At 41.7% G+C, this 18,162-nt stretch overlaps 1 protein-coding gene across 1 annotated transcript in view; it reads right to left on the bottom strand.

The window, feature by feature from the left end:
- Positions 1-7,396: 7,396 nt before the first annotated feature.
- The window catches only part of LOC115279791 (carcinoembryonic antigen-related cell adhesion molecule 1-like), a 15,133-nt gene continuing 4,367 nt past the window's right edge, over positions 7,397-18,162 (bottom strand). Inside the window, 5 exon segments of the mRNA XM_029924296.1 lie at positions 7,397-9,303; positions 10,561-10,592; positions 11,311-11,363; positions 12,079-12,205; positions 16,937-17,215. Of these exon segments, the coding sequence (XP_029780156.1) occupies positions 9,184-9,303; positions 10,561-10,592; positions 11,311-11,363; positions 12,079-12,205; positions 16,937-17,215 (611 nt within the window). The 3' untranslated portion in view covers positions 7,397-9,183.

Here is an 18,162-nt window from a genome sequence, read left to right as displayed (position 1 = left end):
GCTTTTATTTATTTGCTTGTGTTTATTCCCAGTTCCCCCTTTCCTTTCTTGCTCTAGTCCCCCCAACAAGAGGAGTCCTGGGTTCAAATAAGGCAAGGCTCACTGACACACAGAGGCAGCGAAGGGGGATTGGCATGCTTCACAAGCCTCTGACCTTTAAACAGAGCTTGCTTGAGATGCTCTTTTCCATGTGATTTCTCCAGTGTCCCATTTCTGCTTTGTGATCCCCTCCTCAGCCTTCTTACAGAAAAAAGAAAAAAAAAAACCCACCATAAAATACTAGGGCTGGGAATGTGGTCTTGAACTGTTTTCCTCTTGGAGGGAGAATGAGTAGGAAGAGGTGCTTCAGAGAGCTCCGTTTCCTTCCATCCTGAGTAGTTAATGTTCCACCAGCAGTTCCTCTGTCGGGGAGACGAGGATCAAAGGATCACGTTCCAGCCCCATCCCACTGCTCAGGGCAGAGGGCACTCTGTACAGAGCTGTGATTTGAGAAAAGCCTGCATCTGACCTTCTTCTTACTTCATCTTTAGAGTCTGTAGCTACTTGTGATCTTGCATCTTCTCAGTTCAGAGGATTTTCATATTTTCTTTCTCTTTGAGTTTCTCCTCTGGGGAGAAAATGAAGATGTTTACTAGTGAGGGTGAAATAAACCCTGAAATTCGCAAAACAAAAATTAACATATAGCTGAGCTTCGCACCCATCATGCCTGCATCTTCTCCCCAGCAGTTTCTGAACCTCTCCAAACCTCAGTGAGATTTTGGTTGATTGCACAAATGTATCTACAGGATTCCCTTAACGATGGAGCTATGTTTGAAGGCTTTATGTTCTGGTTGCCTCTTACTTGCTTTTCTCTTTTCCAGAGGATTCTCCTTCTCACGAATAGGTATGAGACCAGTGGTTGAGAAATACAGCCTCCCTTCACCCTTTTATTAATTGTGGTGCAAGTGATGCAGAGGCTGGTTAGATAAAACAGCTGTGGGGAGGGAGAGAGGAAGCATTGGAACCCTGCCAGGGAAGAGACAAGAGAGCACCATTAGGGAATGAACATCCCGGGAGCAGAGAAAGGGAGGAGGTGGAAACAAGGAAGGGAGCTAAAGGAAGCCAAAGAATTATAGGAATTGAGGTCCATAGGGGAATGAGGAAGGCTAGGCAGAGGCTTTTGGTGGTCCCTTCCCTAGTGCCTGGAAGGAGAGTTGCTTAATTAGTGGCTATTATGGGCATGGCCTCAGAGTAGGTTCTGGGGATATGGAGATAAATAAGATATTGTCCCTACTTTACATGCAAACAGTTAAGAAAAAGAAGGTAGATAACAAGTACAAATCAGATGAGATTTTCAAAATGTGTGGTTTTTGTGGGCTGGAATACTGCTACCATTACTAGCTGTAACATTTTTAAAAATTGAAGTATAGTTGGCATATAATATTAAATTAGTTTCAGGTGTACAACACAGTAACTGGACGGTTATATACATTAGGAAATGTGCACTTCCAAGTGTAGTTACCATCTATCACCATACAAAGTCATTACAGTATTATTGACTGTATTTCCTATGCTGTGCTTTTCATCCCTGTGACTTTATTTTATAACAGGAAGTTTGTACTTCTTAATTCCTTCCACCTATTTCACCCATCCACCCGCACCCCTCCCCTGGCTGGCAACCACTACTTTGTTTTCTGTATTTACGAGTCTATTTCTGTTTTGTTTTTTTAGATTCCACATGTAAGTGGAATCCTATGGTGTTCGTCTTTTTCTGTCCAGCTTATTTCACATAGCGTTAATACCCTCTAGGTCTATCCATGATGGCAAGGTTTTATTTTTTTCTTATGGCTGAATAATATCCCAGTGTGTGTGTGTGTGTGTGTGTGTGTGTGTGTGTGTGTGTATGTTGTGTACACAACACGTTTTATTTATCCATTCATTTATCAGTGGACACTTGGTTTACTTCTGTATCTTGCCTATTGTAAATAGTGCTACAATAAACATAAGGGTGCATATTCTTTTTGAATTGATGTTTTATTTTCTTTAGGTAAACACCCAGAAGCAGAATTGCTGGGTCATACAGTGTTTGTATTTTTAATTTTTTGAGCAACCTCCATACTGTTTTCCATAGTGATAGCACCAGTTTACACTCCCACCAACAGTACACAAGGGTTCCATTTTTTCTATATCCTTGCCAACACTTGTTATTTCTGGTCTTTTTGGTACTAGCCATTCTGACTGGTATGAGGGGATAACTCATAGTGGTTTTTGATTTACATTTTTCTGATTAATGATGTTGAACATCTTTTCCTGTGATTCTTGGCCATATGTATGTCATTTTTGAAATGCCTATTCAGGTCCTCTACCCATTTTATTTTTTATTTTCTTTTATTAAGTAAATTCTATACCCAACATTGGGCTTGTGAAACTCATGACCCCGAGATCAAGAGTCACCTGTTCCAGGGGTGCCTAGGTGGCTCCGTCAGTTAAACGTCCGATTTCGGCTCAAGTCGAGATCTCACAGTCCATGGGTTCAAGTTCCATACCAGGTTCTGGGCTGATAATTTGGAGCCTGGAGTGTGCTTCAGATTCTGTGTGTGTGTATGTCTCTGCCTCTCCCCCACTCATGCTCTTTCTCTGTCTCTCAAAAAAATGAATAAATGTAAAAAAAAAAAAAAGTCACATGTTCCACCGACTGAGCCGGCCAGGCACCGCTCCTCTGCCTATTTTTAACTGGATTATTTGTTTTTTTGTTTTTATTTTTGTTTTTGTTTTTGTTTTTGGTGTTGAGTTGTATGAGTTTTTTATGTATTTTGGATATTACCTCCTTATCAGATATATCATTTGCAAATATATTTTCTCATTCAGTAGATTGCTTTTTCATTTTGTTGGTGGTTTCCTTTGCTGTACAAAAAGTTTGATGTAGTCCTCATAGTTTATTTTTGCTTTTCTTTCCCTTTCTTCAGGAGACAGATCCAGAAGAATATTACTAAGGCCAATCTCCAACAGATTACTGGCTATGTTTTCTTTTAAGAGTTTTAGGGTTTCAGGTCTTAAGTTTAGATCTTTAATCCATTTTAAGTTTTTTGTGTATAGTGTACAAAAGTGGTCCAGTTTCATTCTTTTGTATGTAGCTGTCTGATTTTCCCAGTACCATTTATTGAAGAGACAGTCCCCATTATATATTTTTGTCTCCCTTGTGGTAGATTAATTGACCGTATACACATGGGTTTATTTTTGGGTTCTTTGTTACGTCCCACTGATCTATGCATCTATTTTTGTGCATGTAGCATATTGTTTTGATTACTGTAGATTTATAGTATTGTTTGAAATCTGGGATCATGATACTTCCAGCTTTGTTTTTTATTCTCAAGATTGCTCTGGCTATTTGGGTATTTTGTGGTTCCATACACATTTTAGGATTATGTATTCTAGTTCTATGGAAAATACTATTGGTATTTTGATAAGGGTTACATTGAATCTATAGGTTGCTTTGAATAGTATAAACATTTTAATAGTATTAGTTCTTCCAATTCATGAACATGATGTATCTTTCCATTTATTTGTGTCTTCAATTTCTTTCATCAATGTCTTAAAGTTTTCAGAGTACAGTCTTTCACCACCTTTGTTAAATTTATTCCCAGGTATTTTATTCCTTTTGATGCCATTGTAAGTGGGATTATTTTCTCAATTTCGCTTTCTGCTACTTTGTTATTATTATAATGAAATGCGACAGATTTCTGTATATTAATTTTATTATCTTGCAGCTAACATTTATTGTACTGTCTTCACATCATTTTACACATGTACTAACTCATTGACTCCTGACAATAGTTGTGTCAAGTATGTATTGTTATAATTCCTGTTTTATGGGTAAAGAGTCTGAGGCACAGAACATTACAAGTAGCTTGACTGATGTCCCAGAGTAGGCCCTCAGGAGCAGGACCTCCAGTGTAGTCTGGCTCCAGAATATGTGCTCCTAAGTAACATGGTCCCCGGTAAGTCATCCAGAGAGTACACGGGAATTCTGCTGTTTCACGTTTGCAGACCTTTTGTACCACTTGTTTGCCCTTTTGCCTGTAAGACTTTTTCTAAAAGAATCTGGTCAAAGGGAGGATGCTCCTTTGACATCTTCTCTGACTTTTTGTTGCCAATCCCGGGGAGGAGGGGCAGTCACTGTCCATGGAGCTTGAATAGCACTCTGTCAAATTTTGTTAAACTACATAGTAGTGTATTTGTGGAATATCTGATTCCTTGTGTTATAAGCTTCTGGAAAGCAGGGGCTTTTTTTATGGAAAATTTCAAATAGTTGCATAAGTAAAGCTAATAATAAAATGCATCTATATGTACTCATTGGGCAGCTCCAGCAATTATTTCACAACCAGTTTTGTTTTATCTATTCTCCCCTCCTCAAACTGGGATATTTTGGAGCAAATTTCAGACATCAAGTAATTTTATTAAGATTCCACTTGTATCACTAAAATGTAAGGTATCTTTACAAGAAGCATAACCATGATACCATTATCACGCTAAAAGTGAGTATTTCTTCAGTATCATAAAATATTCACTCTTCAAATTTCTACAGTTATATCCTAATTTTCTCTCTCCCTTCCCTTCTCTTTCCTTTTAACTTTTTCACTCTTTTATTTTTTCCTTTGCCCACTCCTCTCCCCACTTTTTTTTTTTTTTAAAGCAGAGCTGTTTGAATAAAAATCCAAATAAGGGCTTTAGTTTTTAATCTCCATGTTCTCATTAGCACCTGGCTTAGTGCTCAACATATAGTGAATCCTTAATCAATGTTTACTGATTGAATGACTCATCAGAAATCTATAAATTGTCCTAGTAGAATTTATGTAACTTTACTGCCATAGCTGGTTTCTTGGGATGGCTTTTGGCTTCTGGTCTCCTTTATTAGGGGCTAACTCAGATACTTCCTGCTCTCAGTGCTTGTGGACGTTTCTAAAGCTGTGAGGACAATGAATGTATCTGTGACTCAGACCTTCACAGGCTATAGAAGGAAAGGGGCCAGACTTTCTTGTCTGTTTTTTGTTCTTAATCTCTTGTTAATTCACTTTGAGTTTGGATGTATCATGTTCGGCTTTTTGGCCATGTCTTCAGGACAGGGATCCTGAAGGAGCTCCTCAAGAGCATGAACAGAGTTCACATGGTACAGTGGTAGTTCTGCACCTGATGGATAGAATTGGCTGCTCTTTCACTTAATTTTTAAGACTTGAGATAAAATTGAAATAGATTAAAGTACATACAGATCTTAAGTGTACAATTTGATTTTTGGTAAATATGCGCATCTATGTCATCACCACCTGAATTGAGATGCTGAACATGTCTGTCAGCCCAGAAAGCTCCCTTGTGCACCTCTGCAGTTAATTCCTCCCCTATGGTGAATCCTAACATCATTATTATCGCCTGGTCTTGAGCTTCATTTAAATGGCATCATGTAATATGTGTTCCTTTGTGTCCAGCTTCTTTTGCACAGCATAATGATTTGGAGATTCATCCATCTCATTTTAGCAGTAGTGTGTGCTGTTTCTATTGCTGATTAGTATTCCCTCATGTGGATATACCAGAGACTGCTTGTTCATTCACATACTGAGGGATATTTGTGTTGTTTCCACTTTTTTGGCAATTATGAATAATGCTGTTATAAACATTCATGTATAACTCTACTTATGGACATCTATTTTCATTTCTCTTGGGTAGATACCTAGAAGTGGGATTTCTGGACTATATGAGTATATTTAACGTTGTAAGGAAATGCCAGACTCTTTTCCTGAGTGGTTGCATCATTTTATATTTCCACCAGCAGTGTGAAGAGTAATACCAGTAGTTTCCCATCCATGCAACAGCTGGCATCAGGAGTCTTTTAAGGTTTACCTATTTGCTGATAATTTTTTTTAGTACTTCTCTATGCCTTGCAGAATATTCGTTTTATGCCCATCACATAGAATACTCTCCCAACTCCCCAGTTTTTCAATTTTACCTCCCCTGTGAGATTAGACAGAACACTGCCCTGTTTGGTGTTTGTTTTTAGACATATCATTGGGACTAAGAATGACATGTATGTATGGGGTAGAGGAGCAGGGTCAGGTAAGGAGACAGATCTAAACTGGAACGGAAGGGTTATACTAGAGTTGTGGTAAACAAAGTAAAAAATATTAGTAAAGACAAAGAAATTTGAACTTGTCTGATAGGCCAGGGTAGGCCACTATACATTTTTGAGCAGGAGAGTGAACCAGTTTTTAGGAAGGTCATGAGGCAATAGCGAGCGAGGGATATTTCAGTAGAGAGACTAGAGACAAGAAGTCAGGCTCTACTTCCACAGGGTTGTTGAGGGCCTGGGTCTTTTAGGGTTACGGGAATGGAGAGAATAAGCTATGGAGAGGTGTGAAAGAATCATCAGGTTTTGATGATGTATGGACTCTGGGAAATAAAAGAGCCAGGTCTGAGGAAATAGGGGTGGCATGGAGAGAAGTGAGTGAGCTGTGGGGTTGGTAGGGGAGACCCGGTTTAAATGAGGGGGAATTTCAGAAGGTGTTTGGATGTGAGTGTCCTGAGTTCTGGGAAGCAGTTGGGGCCAGAGAGACAGATGCAGGAGCCATCTTTGGAGAGGTCCTTCAGGCTGTGGAAGAGGGCGGTGTGGCGGTGGACAGTCAGCGTCCCGCTACTAGATCTGGTGTGGGGGTGCAACACACAGGTGGGGGGTGGAAGGGGGAGAAGGCCCAAGAAGGAAAGTTGTCTGTGATGTCGTAGATGTTGTAGAAAAGTGTGTCTTAGACGTTGTAGAAGTGAACATGCGGACACTGAAAAGTGGCCAAGAATGGACACCGTCTTCATGCTGCCTCTAGAGGTCTCGGGTGCAGAGGGGCCAGGAGAACCCAGATGATAGGGAAAGGGGAATGCAGCGCATGCTTCCACAGCCTGGAATTGAAGGAAATGAGATAGTAGGCTAGCAGTGGGATTGGTAAATGAAGGGTATTTAGGTTAGGAGAGTTCTGACCTCCCAAGGGGGCAGAAAGAAAGAACTAGGGACCCTGGAGGTGTCTGGGTTCCTGGGCCTGTGGAGGCTCTGAGTGAAAGCTGTATTCGGCTGTTTCTGATTCACCAGAGACACCTATGCAGGAAGTGTTACTTGTCCCTAATAAAGGGGCCGGAGATCTTGACTCATGAATTCATCTTCTTATCCTGAGGAAAATAGACAGTTTCTTCCAGGAAGGTTGAAGCTATGGCCTGTTGTTTCTAGATAGACTCACTTTGTTAGCAGGCATGCAAATGACTTGAGCTAATTTTCTGATCAAAAATCTATAGATTTGGGCTTGCTCTGACTCCCAGTTCACCAATTTCTCTTTCTTCCGCCTGTAAAAAAGATATTGTCTCAAGTAGTATCAACTGTGAGGCAGTATGTTTGTGTCTAATTTATAATTTTTATTATAAATATAGAGCAACTTTTACAAATAATTCAGAAGTGGCCCTAGCCAGGCAAAATTAAATAACCCAGAGTAGCAGAGATGAGGGTAAGTATATACAGACTGTGTGAGGGTTAGAAAACCCTTGAAAGAGGTACCTGAGTACAGAGAATTCCCAACTAGCCCTCTTTGAGGGGCTGTTAGACACAGCATGACATCAAGTAATCAATAAAAAATATAAGCCTTTCCCCAACAGCCCCAAAGAGACTCCCATCTGCTTAGAGCGGGGCTGGATGGGAAGTGCATTGCTTCTCCTCCTGTTCTTCTTTTCTGTTCTGCACACTGGGACTCAGACTCGCAGACCCCACAGGAGAAAACATTTCAGAGGCTGTTCAAGAAGCCTCCGGCTCAGTTATCACCCTCCCCCTGGCCTAATTTCTCACAGCCCCATTCCAGGAGCATCAGCAAAAGTGCAGCTTTCCAGGGTGTAAACAGTGCCAACAGGGCTTGAGTGTGTTCCCTTCAGGGCATCCCCACTTGTCAAGGACCAAAAGCACCTTAGCAGAGGCTGGGTCACCTGAGGAAATGAGTGAGGCAGATGCCACACCGAGCAGAGGCCCCCATGGAATGGAATGGTGGTTGCAGTCTGGCCTGAGATGCTGGGAAACTGAGTTAGACCCATTTCTAGCCACAAAGGAGGCAAACTGCTGCTGCTTCTTTTCCATTTGGAGCCCAGACATCAAGGGGCCAAGGGGACTTGGGGGTGGGGGGTTGGTGGCTTCTTTCCCCTAAGGCAGTCAGATTGGCTTACATAGATAAGCTAAGTAAAAATAGCCCCTTTCACATAAATAAGCAGATGCAAAAACCAAAATGGTGGAATGTCTCAGAGAAAAGGGGAAAAAAACCCAATATGCCGCGTTGTGCATTCTTTAACAATTATTTAAATAATCTCTGAAGTGTAGCTCCTCTGACTTTTCCCAAATTCCGAGCTGATTGTTAAGAGCTGAATATTTCCTGAAGCTGTAAGCCCTCCTTCTGTGAATATTTTCTTGAATAAAGCCCATGAAGTTATGAAATGTGCATTTTGGGGGCATTTTCATTAGGAATCACCTGTGGACCTTGGTGAATAATTTTCCTAATCGCTTCCAGTGGGTTCTCTAAAAACAGGCTTGCCAGATGGCTTAGGAGCATTCGAGTTAAGCGGCAAGGTGTTTAGTCCTTGGTAGACAGCTCTGACAGTAGACAAAGGTGGGGAATTTCTCGGTTCAGCATTGGTTATATATTTGTTTGCCCGTGTGTGGTGGGTTCACACTGGGCTGTGGGGAGATAGAAGCTTTTACTTTTACTTCTCTCTCTTTTTTTCTGGCACATGCATTTCAGTGAATCAGGACATAATTCACAAGGTTATGGCAAATTCAAGTTGGACTCAAACAGGACAGGACGGGGGTGGGAAGGAATGACTGTGCCCTGAATAAATAAGTTTAAAACAGGGTTAGGTCAGGAAAACGCGGGAGGGGTGGAGGCTCTGGCAGCCTCCCAAGGTCTGCTTTGACAAAATTCAATGACTAGGAAAGTTGGGTTTCCTAGGAATCCCGGATGTACCATTTTGTCTATTGACACTGAAGGGAGGGGCTGTAACCAGGCAGCCTGGAGGTGCCTCAGGTAGGGAGTGCAGTGGGGAAAGAGGCTTCTTCCCCTTTTCCCCGAGGGGAAAAGGGTCTCCTAGTGAGGGGGATGAGAAGCTTGGAAGGAATCAGCAGCACAGAGAGTAGGGCAGGATGCATTACTTCTTTTGGACTTCTGAATAAACTGTTTCTGTGGCTGTTGGGGATGGGGAGGCTGACGCTGATTTCTCTGGTGCCTGGGCATTGAAGTTCAGGGAAGAATATGCAACTTCATCAGTCTGAAAGGCATGAACAGTGTGGTCAGTTAAATCAGTGTCGTGGGTCAGGCCCTCACCTTGTGTGGTGTGATTCAGCACCACGTGCTGTCACCACTTTGAAACCTTTAGCTTTGGAGAAGGGCTTTTATTACCCATTATTAACTCTGCTTGCTAACATCCTGTTGAGTGATCATTAGAAGAGATAGATTATAGTATTCATAGTGAGATGTGATGATACAGCGAAGAGAACAGACCAGCTACAAATGCATGAAAGGATATGGATGAATCTCACAAAAACAATTTCGAGTGATAGAAGCTAGACACATACAAGGATGTACTGTGTTTTTCATTATATAAGAGCATAAACAGACAACAGTAATCTAGTACATTGGTCCAGAACTGGAGAGTTTTTTTGGAGGGTGGGGATGACTTGTTTCTTGATCTGGGTGCTGTTTGTGTTCAACTCATGAAAATTTATACGTTGTTAAAATGCATTTATGAGTTATACACCTTTTGATACATATGTATATTCTACTGAAAGGTTAAGATGAGGAAAATTTGGTAAAATTATTCTAAAGTAAAGGAAGCAAGACCCCAAACCAAGTCAGTACTTTGTCGGTAAGAGCAGGTCACTGAAGGGGGAGGAGGGGGAACGGCCTTAGTGCCTTGTGCTGGGCACTGTGCTGGGTGCTCTCTATTTGCCATCTCATTTAATTCCTTCAACTTCTCTTTGAAATAGGCAGCCTGCCCATTTTACAGACAACAAAGCCAAGGCTCAAAGAGCTTAAATTACTTGTCCAAGGTCACAGAGCTCCTGAGAGTTGCAGCCAGGATTTAAATACAGGATGGGGTTAATCGCAAAGTCCACATTCTGGCGATGAGGCAGACTCAAGGGGGTAATCAACCAGGACTCGTTCTTTGCTACTGTTTTGAGGAATTCTGACCCAAACTTGATCTCACATTTGTGTCTTCAAGAATAACCCATTCTAGGGGCAGCTGGGTGGCTCAGTAGGTTAAGTGTCTGACTCTTGACTTTGGCTCAGGTCATGATCTCACCTCATGGGTTTGGCAGTTTCTACGCTGACAGCGAGGAGCCTGTTTAGGTTTCTCTCTCTCTGCGTGTCTTTGTTCCTTCCTTACTTGTGCGGGCAAGTGCATGTGTGTGTGTGCGTGTGCTCTCTTCCTTAAAAATACATAAATAAACATTACAAAAGCTAACCTATTCTACACAGAGATATTTCCATGAGAAAATGAGCCAGTGGAACTGGCTGTGCTTACCTTGTTATTCGCATTGTCAGAGTGGTCCTGACCTGGGGAGGCAAAATTAGAGTTACTAATCCATGAAAATGCAAAGCTGATTTATGGCCTTGGAACAGAGGTTAGAAGGTGGGGATATGTGTGGGGTTCCTAAGCTCTCATGATTTCTAGCTGAAGGAGGAGGCAGGTGGGAACAGGGGGGAGTAAGGAGGTAGCCTATGAAGGCTTGGAGAATTCACTTTCCTCAGAGTCTACGGTCCAGACCCAGGGCATTAGTACCAGAGGAGGGGCAGGAGTAGAGCCCAGGAGGCCTCAGTCCACTTCTGAACATTTCTTCCAGTTCACAAGGCCTTGATTTTTGCCCAGATATATTTCTCAGCAACAAGCTTCAGTGGCAAGGAGGGACATTGAGGCCCACAGTACCCAGAGCACCACAAGACAGGGAGAGTCTCACCAAAGGAGAATGCCCACATCCATCACAGAGGCAGGAGGGGGAGGAGGATGGGTGAGGAAATGGCGCCTGGAAACATGTCCATCTTACTCAGGCCTGCCTGGCTCAGGCAGAGTGAACGTCCCTCCCAGGTCTGTGTTTCAGAGGAATCTTTTGTGGCTAGAAGGGCATGAGGACCTATGCCAACCTAAGACTGGGAAATGGAAATCCCTTCTAAAAATTCAGAAGGTACTGAGAAGCTCGGGAATCCAGGGTTGAGTGACGGGGTGGGGCACGTGGTGGAACACGTCAGGTCTCACTGGGTGAGTGGCTTTACTTACTGTGGTTGGAGGCTGAGGGTTTGTGCTCTGTGAGATCACGCAGGTCACTTGTCCTAAATAAATATCAGACAGTGTGACTGCTATTCCCAAGCATAGGATCTTTGCTCCTTGAATTAGGAAGGACATTGTCAGCAGGTAATTCCTTGGGGCTCCTCAGTGTTTGTTTATATCTGGATTATACTACCTTTCCTCTTAGGGCCCCTTTCTTCAGTCTACCCATGATCCTCTAGGCTTTACTCCTGTCCGGTTTGCGGGATGTCCACATTTAGGTCCATTCCTTATCAACTACATCTGAGCCTACCTGTACCCGGACACCTTCCCCTTTGGCAGGTGGGTGCTGTTTTCTGTCTCACTTCACTTATTGCCCAAAGAGGTCTTTGGTTGTTTTTACCTTTTCTTAGGTTCTCCTCCTGTCCTACCCTTCCCTCCTACTACTGTCAACAGAGCACATGACTCACGTTCTCCTGCTCCTCCTTTCATTTTCTCATTTGTTTCCTTCTCGGGCCTTGGCTTCCCTGACTAGGAGACAGAAGTGTAATGGGATCTGCCCACTCTAAACCAGATGGGGATGGGAATCACCATGTCCAAGAGAGAGTGGAGTGCAGGAAGCATGGAGAAGAGGTCCACAGGAATTAATGCCCAGAAGCAGGAGTTTAAAAAGGAGGAGGAGTAGATGCAGGCCCAGAGACAGAGGTGAAGTCTCCTTCCCGCTCCCAAGCATGGCAGTTAGCCTTGGAGAAAGCAGGACAAGAGGAAAGGCCATCCTACCCGCCAGACTTTCTGATGTACAGAAAGTACAGCAGGGCTGCTATCAGAGCAACCCCAGCCAGGACTCCAATCACGATGCCAGCAATAGCCCCAGGGGAGAGGCCAGAGCTTGGTTGTGTGGGATCATCTGTCAGGGAAAGAAGAAAGAAGAATGAATGAGAGTGACATTATTTGACAGTGGGGTCCCCTAGGGGACAGCTCTTAACACATAGTGGGCTCTACTCGTTCCTTCAAGGAATACATTTTCTGTGGGAAGTTTGCTGTGAGGTGATTAGCTGATTTCATCTGTCATTTTTGTTTTTTCTCTCACTGTATTCCTAGGCTGGTGGTCAGATTGCTTCAATTCCCTCCTGGCCTTTCTGCACTTGGCTATTTGTGAAGGCTTTGGAAATGTGAGAAAGGCCGATTGATATTTTTGTACAACTTCCCACCTATTCGTGGTTGCATGTTTCTCCATGTTCCAATTGTGGCAGCTGTGAATCTGTGCCTCTGAGGTCTCTTGTGGTAAGGACTGACTTGATGGAAAGCCTGGATAGTGCATTCCGAATTCACCATCTCCTTTGCACAGAGACCACACTTCCCACAGACTCTCAGCAGGGGTATGAGACAAACCCAATTCTGTGAGAAACAGTTTTCCTCTGGTGGGTAACTTGAGCTCAAGGCCTCTCCCTCCGTCGGTCTTGCAGGTGGCCTTGTAGAGATCTGCTTCAGTCTAAACCTCCTTCTGCGAGATCTGCACTGTGGTCTGAGGAATCGCCAGGCTCCTCTCCTTCCTGCTTACTTGCCCTCAAAGGCATTTTTTCCCAATAAATAAGTAAAGACTTTTCCCAATAAATATAAATAAATAAGTAATCCCATTTAACTGCATCTCAAGAGTTAAAAACTAACATAATAATAGGCTTGAAACTTTGCACTCAACTCCTTTTTTCCTTTCCCGTGTTCAGTCAGTAACTATATCCCAATGGCTTTTTTGCATAATGCTTTCCATACCCATATATAGTACTCTTCATACCTGTTTCTTCTTTTTTATTTCTGTTGTCCTTACCAGTCAATTCAAGGCTGCTATAAGTGTTAGCTACTGCTATGGGGTACTTATTATGTGCTAGGCTCTGTGATAAATATTTTACATATGCCTCATTTGATTCATATAATAACACTTTAAGATAGACATTATTTCCATTTTATAGATAAAAGCACTGAAGCTGAGAGTAGTGAATAATTTACCCAAAGTCATATGTCCAGTAAAAGGTGGATCTGGGATTTGACTCTAGGACTACCTGACATAGAAACTAATGAGAATGGTAGTAACAATGGCAGCCAGCACCTCAGAACATTTCCTCTGTGTATAGCATTTTGCTAAGGGTTTAACTGATTGTTGCTTTAAATCTTTAAAACAATACCATGAAGCAAGTACTCTTATTACCACTTTCAGTTGAGGAATATGAGGCTCAGAGAAATTAAGAATCTTGTGCAAGAAGTCTGTAATTGCAAATACGTTACGTTAAAAAAAGAAGACCTCAAATTAATAACCTAACTTTATAATGTAAGAACTGGAAAAAGGAAAACAAACTAAAGCTAGCAGAAGGAAGGGAATAATAAGGATCAGAGTGAGGAAAATAGTGAACAGAAAAACAACAGAGAAAATCTATGAAACCAAAAATTGGGTTCTTCAAAACAGGTTAACAAAATTGACAAACATTTAACTAGATTGACTTAAAAAAAAGAAAACTAAAGTTACTAAAATAAGAATTGGAAGTTGGCGGGGGAGAAAAGAAAGTGAGGGAAATTACTGTCAATTTTATAGAAATAATAAATGTTATAAGGGTACTATGAATAACTATATGCCAACAAATTAGATAATCTGGATGAAATGGACAAATTCTTAGAAACACAAAACCGACCAAGAATCATGAAGAAATAGAGATTTGAATAGATCTATAACTAGTAAGGAGATTGGATCAGGAAAAGCATTCAACAAAAGATGACATCTTTTCATAAAAAACCCCTCAAACTAATAATAGAAGGAAACTGTCTCAATATGATAATAGCCATGTATGAAAAATCCACAACCAACATCTTACTCAATGGTGAAAGACATTGAGTAAGATGTTTTTTCTCTAAGATTAGGAACAAGATAGGGATGCCTGCTTTTGTCACCTTTATTCAAAAAAGCATTGGAAGTCCTAGCCAGAGCAATATCTAGGCAAGAAAAGAAATAAAATGTGTCCAAATTGTAAAGAAATAAAATGATCTTTGTTCACAGAGGACATGAACATAGAAAACACTAAAGAGGGGCACCTGGGTGGCTCAGTTGGTTGAGCGTCTGGCTTCGGCTCAGGTCATGATCTCACGGTTCGTGGGTTCGAGCCCCGCGTCGGGCTCTGTGCTGACAGCTAGCTCAGAGCCTGGAGCCTGCTTCAGTTTCTATATCTCCCTCTCTCTCTGACCCTCCCCTGCTCGCACTGTCTCTCTCTGTCTCTCAAAAATAAATAAAAAGCATTAAAGAAAAAAAAATTAAAAAAAAAGAAAACACTAAAGATTCCACAATAAAAGCTGTTATAACTAATAAAATCAGCAAGATACAGAATCAACACACAAAATCAGTTGTATCTCTATATACTAACAATTAATTATCCAAAAAGGATATTAAGATAATTCTATTTACCACAGCATCAAAAAGAATAAAATACTTGGGAATTAACCAAGGAGGTGAGAGACTCATACACTGAAAAACTACAAAACATTGCTAAAATAAATTAGAGACATAAATAAATGGAAAGACATTCCATGTTCATGGATTGGAAGACTTAATATTGTTAAGATGACAATACTACCTAAGTGATCTACAGATTCAATGCAATCCTGATCAAAAATCCCAATGACATTTTTTTTGCAGAAATAGAAAAATCTACCTTAAAATTCACATGGAATTTCAAAGGACCCCAAATATCCAAAACAATCTTGAGAAAGAACAAAGTTGGAGGAGTCATATTTTCAAAAAATTTCAAAAGTTACTACAAAGCTTACAAAGCTACAGTAATAAAAAACAGTGTGGTACTAGCATAAAGGCAAACAAATAGAATAGTAATATAGAATAGAAGTTTAGAGATAACCCTTACATACATGGTCACAGAACTTTTGACAGGGGTGCCAAGACCATTCAATGGAGAAAAGACAGTCTTTCCAGCAAATGGGTGTTGGGAAAACTAGATGTCCTTGCAAAAGAATTGAACCCTAACTTAATACCATATATAAAAATTAACTCAAAGACCTAAATGTAAGAGTTAGAACTATAAAAACTCTTAGAAGACAGCACAGGTGAAGAAAACTTCATGACTTTAGATTTGTCAATGATGCCTTGGATATGACACTAAAATTCAGGCAACAAAAGAAAAAAATAGGTGAACTGGACTTCAATTAAAATTAAAAACTTTTATGCATCACAGGACACTATCAACAAAGTGAAAAGATAACCTTCTGAATGGGGGAAAATATTTACAAATCCTATAGTCCATAAGGGGTTAATATCCATAAGAGAGAACTACAACTCAACAACAACAAAAAACCTACTCAAAAAATGGGCAGAGGATGGGGCACCTGGGTGATGCCCAACTTCGGCTCAGGTCATGATCTCATGGTTCATGACTTCGGGCCCACATCAGGCTCACTGCTGTCAGCCGGTCAGTGCAGAGCCTCCTTCAGATCCTCTGTCCCCTCTCTACCCCTCCCCCCCCATTTGCACTCTCCCCAAAAATAAATATTTAAAAAATGGGCAGAGGACTTGGACATTTCTCCAAATGGCCATCTCCAGATGGCCAAGAGGCACATGAAAAGATATTCAATATCACTCATCATCAGGGAAATACATATACATATCAAAACCACAGTGAGATACCTCCTCATGCCCAATCAGATGGCTATTATTTAACAAAACAAAACAAAACAAAAAACAAAAACTCAGAAAACAAGTGTTGGCAAGCTGTGGAGAAATTGGAACTTCTCTGCATTCTTTGTGAAATGGTGCAGTCACTGTGGAAAATGGTACAACAGTTCATCAAAAAAATTGAACAAGAAATTTCCATTTGATGCAGCAATTCCACTTCTGGGTACATACAGAACTGAAAGTAGGGATTTAAACAGGTATTTGTATACCCATATTCATAGCAGTATTATTTATAACAGCCAAAAGTGGAAAAAATGCAAAAGTTCATAGGCAGATAAATCATATGCAAAATGTGATGCATACATACATAGGAATACTATTCAGCCTTAAAGAAGGAAAGAAGTTCTGATATATGCTACAATGCAGATGAACCCTGAAGATTACGCTAAGTGAAAAAAGCCAGACACACAAAACCCAAAAATTGTTATGATTACACTTATACAAGGTACTTAGAATAGTCACATTTATAGAGACAGAAGGTAGGACATAGTGGTTACTGGGGTCAAGGTGGAACATGGGATGTTACTGTTTAATGAGAACAGTTTTCACATGGTAAGATGAAAGTTCTGGAAATGTATAGTGGTAATGGTTGCACAACAATATGAACGTTCTAATGCCACCGAACTATAAGCTTAAAATGGTTAAAATGGTAAACCTTATGTATATTTCGCCACAAAAAAAATGGTAACAGAGGAAAAAAAAGAATCTTGTGCAAGGTCACAGAGTAAATGCCAGACCCAGAATAAGAAACTAAGTATATCTGATTCAGACACTTAGCTCTTAACCTCTTTATCATTCTGTTTACTGAAATGGTCTCTTGGTTGCTATTCTGCCCCTGTGACTTCTATCCATTCTGCATATCATCGGTGAGGAGTCTTCCCAAGAAGACGTAATGCGGGGCAAGGTGTCACTTACATTCCACAGTCAGCCTGACGGGGTCACTTGTGCTGGCACTGACTGGGTTGGAGACCTCACACTGGTAAGTCCCGGCATCTTCCCTCCTGACAGGGTCTATGGTGAGGGTGCTGTTGTCCTCAGACAGCTTCATCCTCTCCGTGAGCTTTAGACTCTGGCCGTTGAAGAGCCACCAGATAGAGACCCCTGTGGTATTTGTGGAGCAGGTCAGGACCACAGAGTCCTTATGTTCAGTGACTGTGGTGTTGCTGATGTTGAGAGTGGGCGGGGCCACTGGCTCTGTGGAGAAACAGAGGAGGTGACAGAATGAGAGGGGCCCTTGGACCACGCTCCTTCCCCTGAGCTCTTGGCCACTCTGACGCCCCACTGAGCTCTGTAAAGGTGTCCACAGGGATGGCCCTGAAGTCTGCAGAAGGAGGAGTGTCTTTGTGCAGGTGACAATCTCTAAGGAGGGGGCTCTGCCTCTCCCTCTGACCCTCAGGTCCCCCTCTGGCCCTCAGTCATCTGTCTGGTCAGCCTGGACATCTCTGTAGTATCAGCACCACACACCTCTTAGCTCACGTGTCCAGCATCCTCATCATCAGGTGGAATTTTTTACCCAGTGGCTTTTGTGTGAACCTTTCCTAGAGTTTTTTGAAAAGATCAGGCACCCCTCTTTAGTATGGGAGCTTTACATAGAAAGGGAAGACATTTCCCTTTTGTTAAATAATTTATTAGAAAACGAGAACAGGCCCAGCCAGTCTTTGTGAGCTTAGAACCTAGAAAAGTTCCAACCTAAAGGATTTCTCAATCTGAACAAGACTTATACTTCCTGGTCTGTGGATTGAGTATTACAGGGAGGAAACGATTAGAGTAGTGGTAACATTTTAACAAAAGGCTGGTACTCTTAGCTGTATGTATAAATACATACTTTTGCACTGTTCCTTCTGTCCCATGAAGGGACTTCATGAGGGAATCCACCTACTTTTCAGTATACACCATTATTCACCGTTCTCCTTCGGTGTATCATATGTCTGGTGTCCCACAGTGTCATCCAGACACAGCCCAGAGGGGTCTGCACCAAGGCTGCTCCTTCCCATTTCCCCGCAGCCCTCACCTGAGGGAGGCTCTGGAACAATTGGTGGCATAATTTGGCCTTAGTGAAGATAGGCTTCTCATGTACCTTCTCCTGTCCCACCACAGATGACATCAGAGCAGAGTCAGTCATAGGATGAGCCAGTAGCAAA

Source organism: Suricata suricatta, chromosome 16, assembly GCF_006229205.1.
Source record: "Suricata suricatta isolate VVHF042 chromosome 16, meerkat_22Aug2017_6uvM2_HiC, whole genome shotgun sequence".
In the NCBI taxonomy this organism is placed as follows: Eukaryota; Metazoa; Chordata; class Mammalia; order Carnivora; family Herpestidae; genus Suricata; species Suricata suricatta.
Note: the sequence above shows the minus strand (reverse complement) of the source record. Positions and strands in the feature narration are given on the sequence as shown.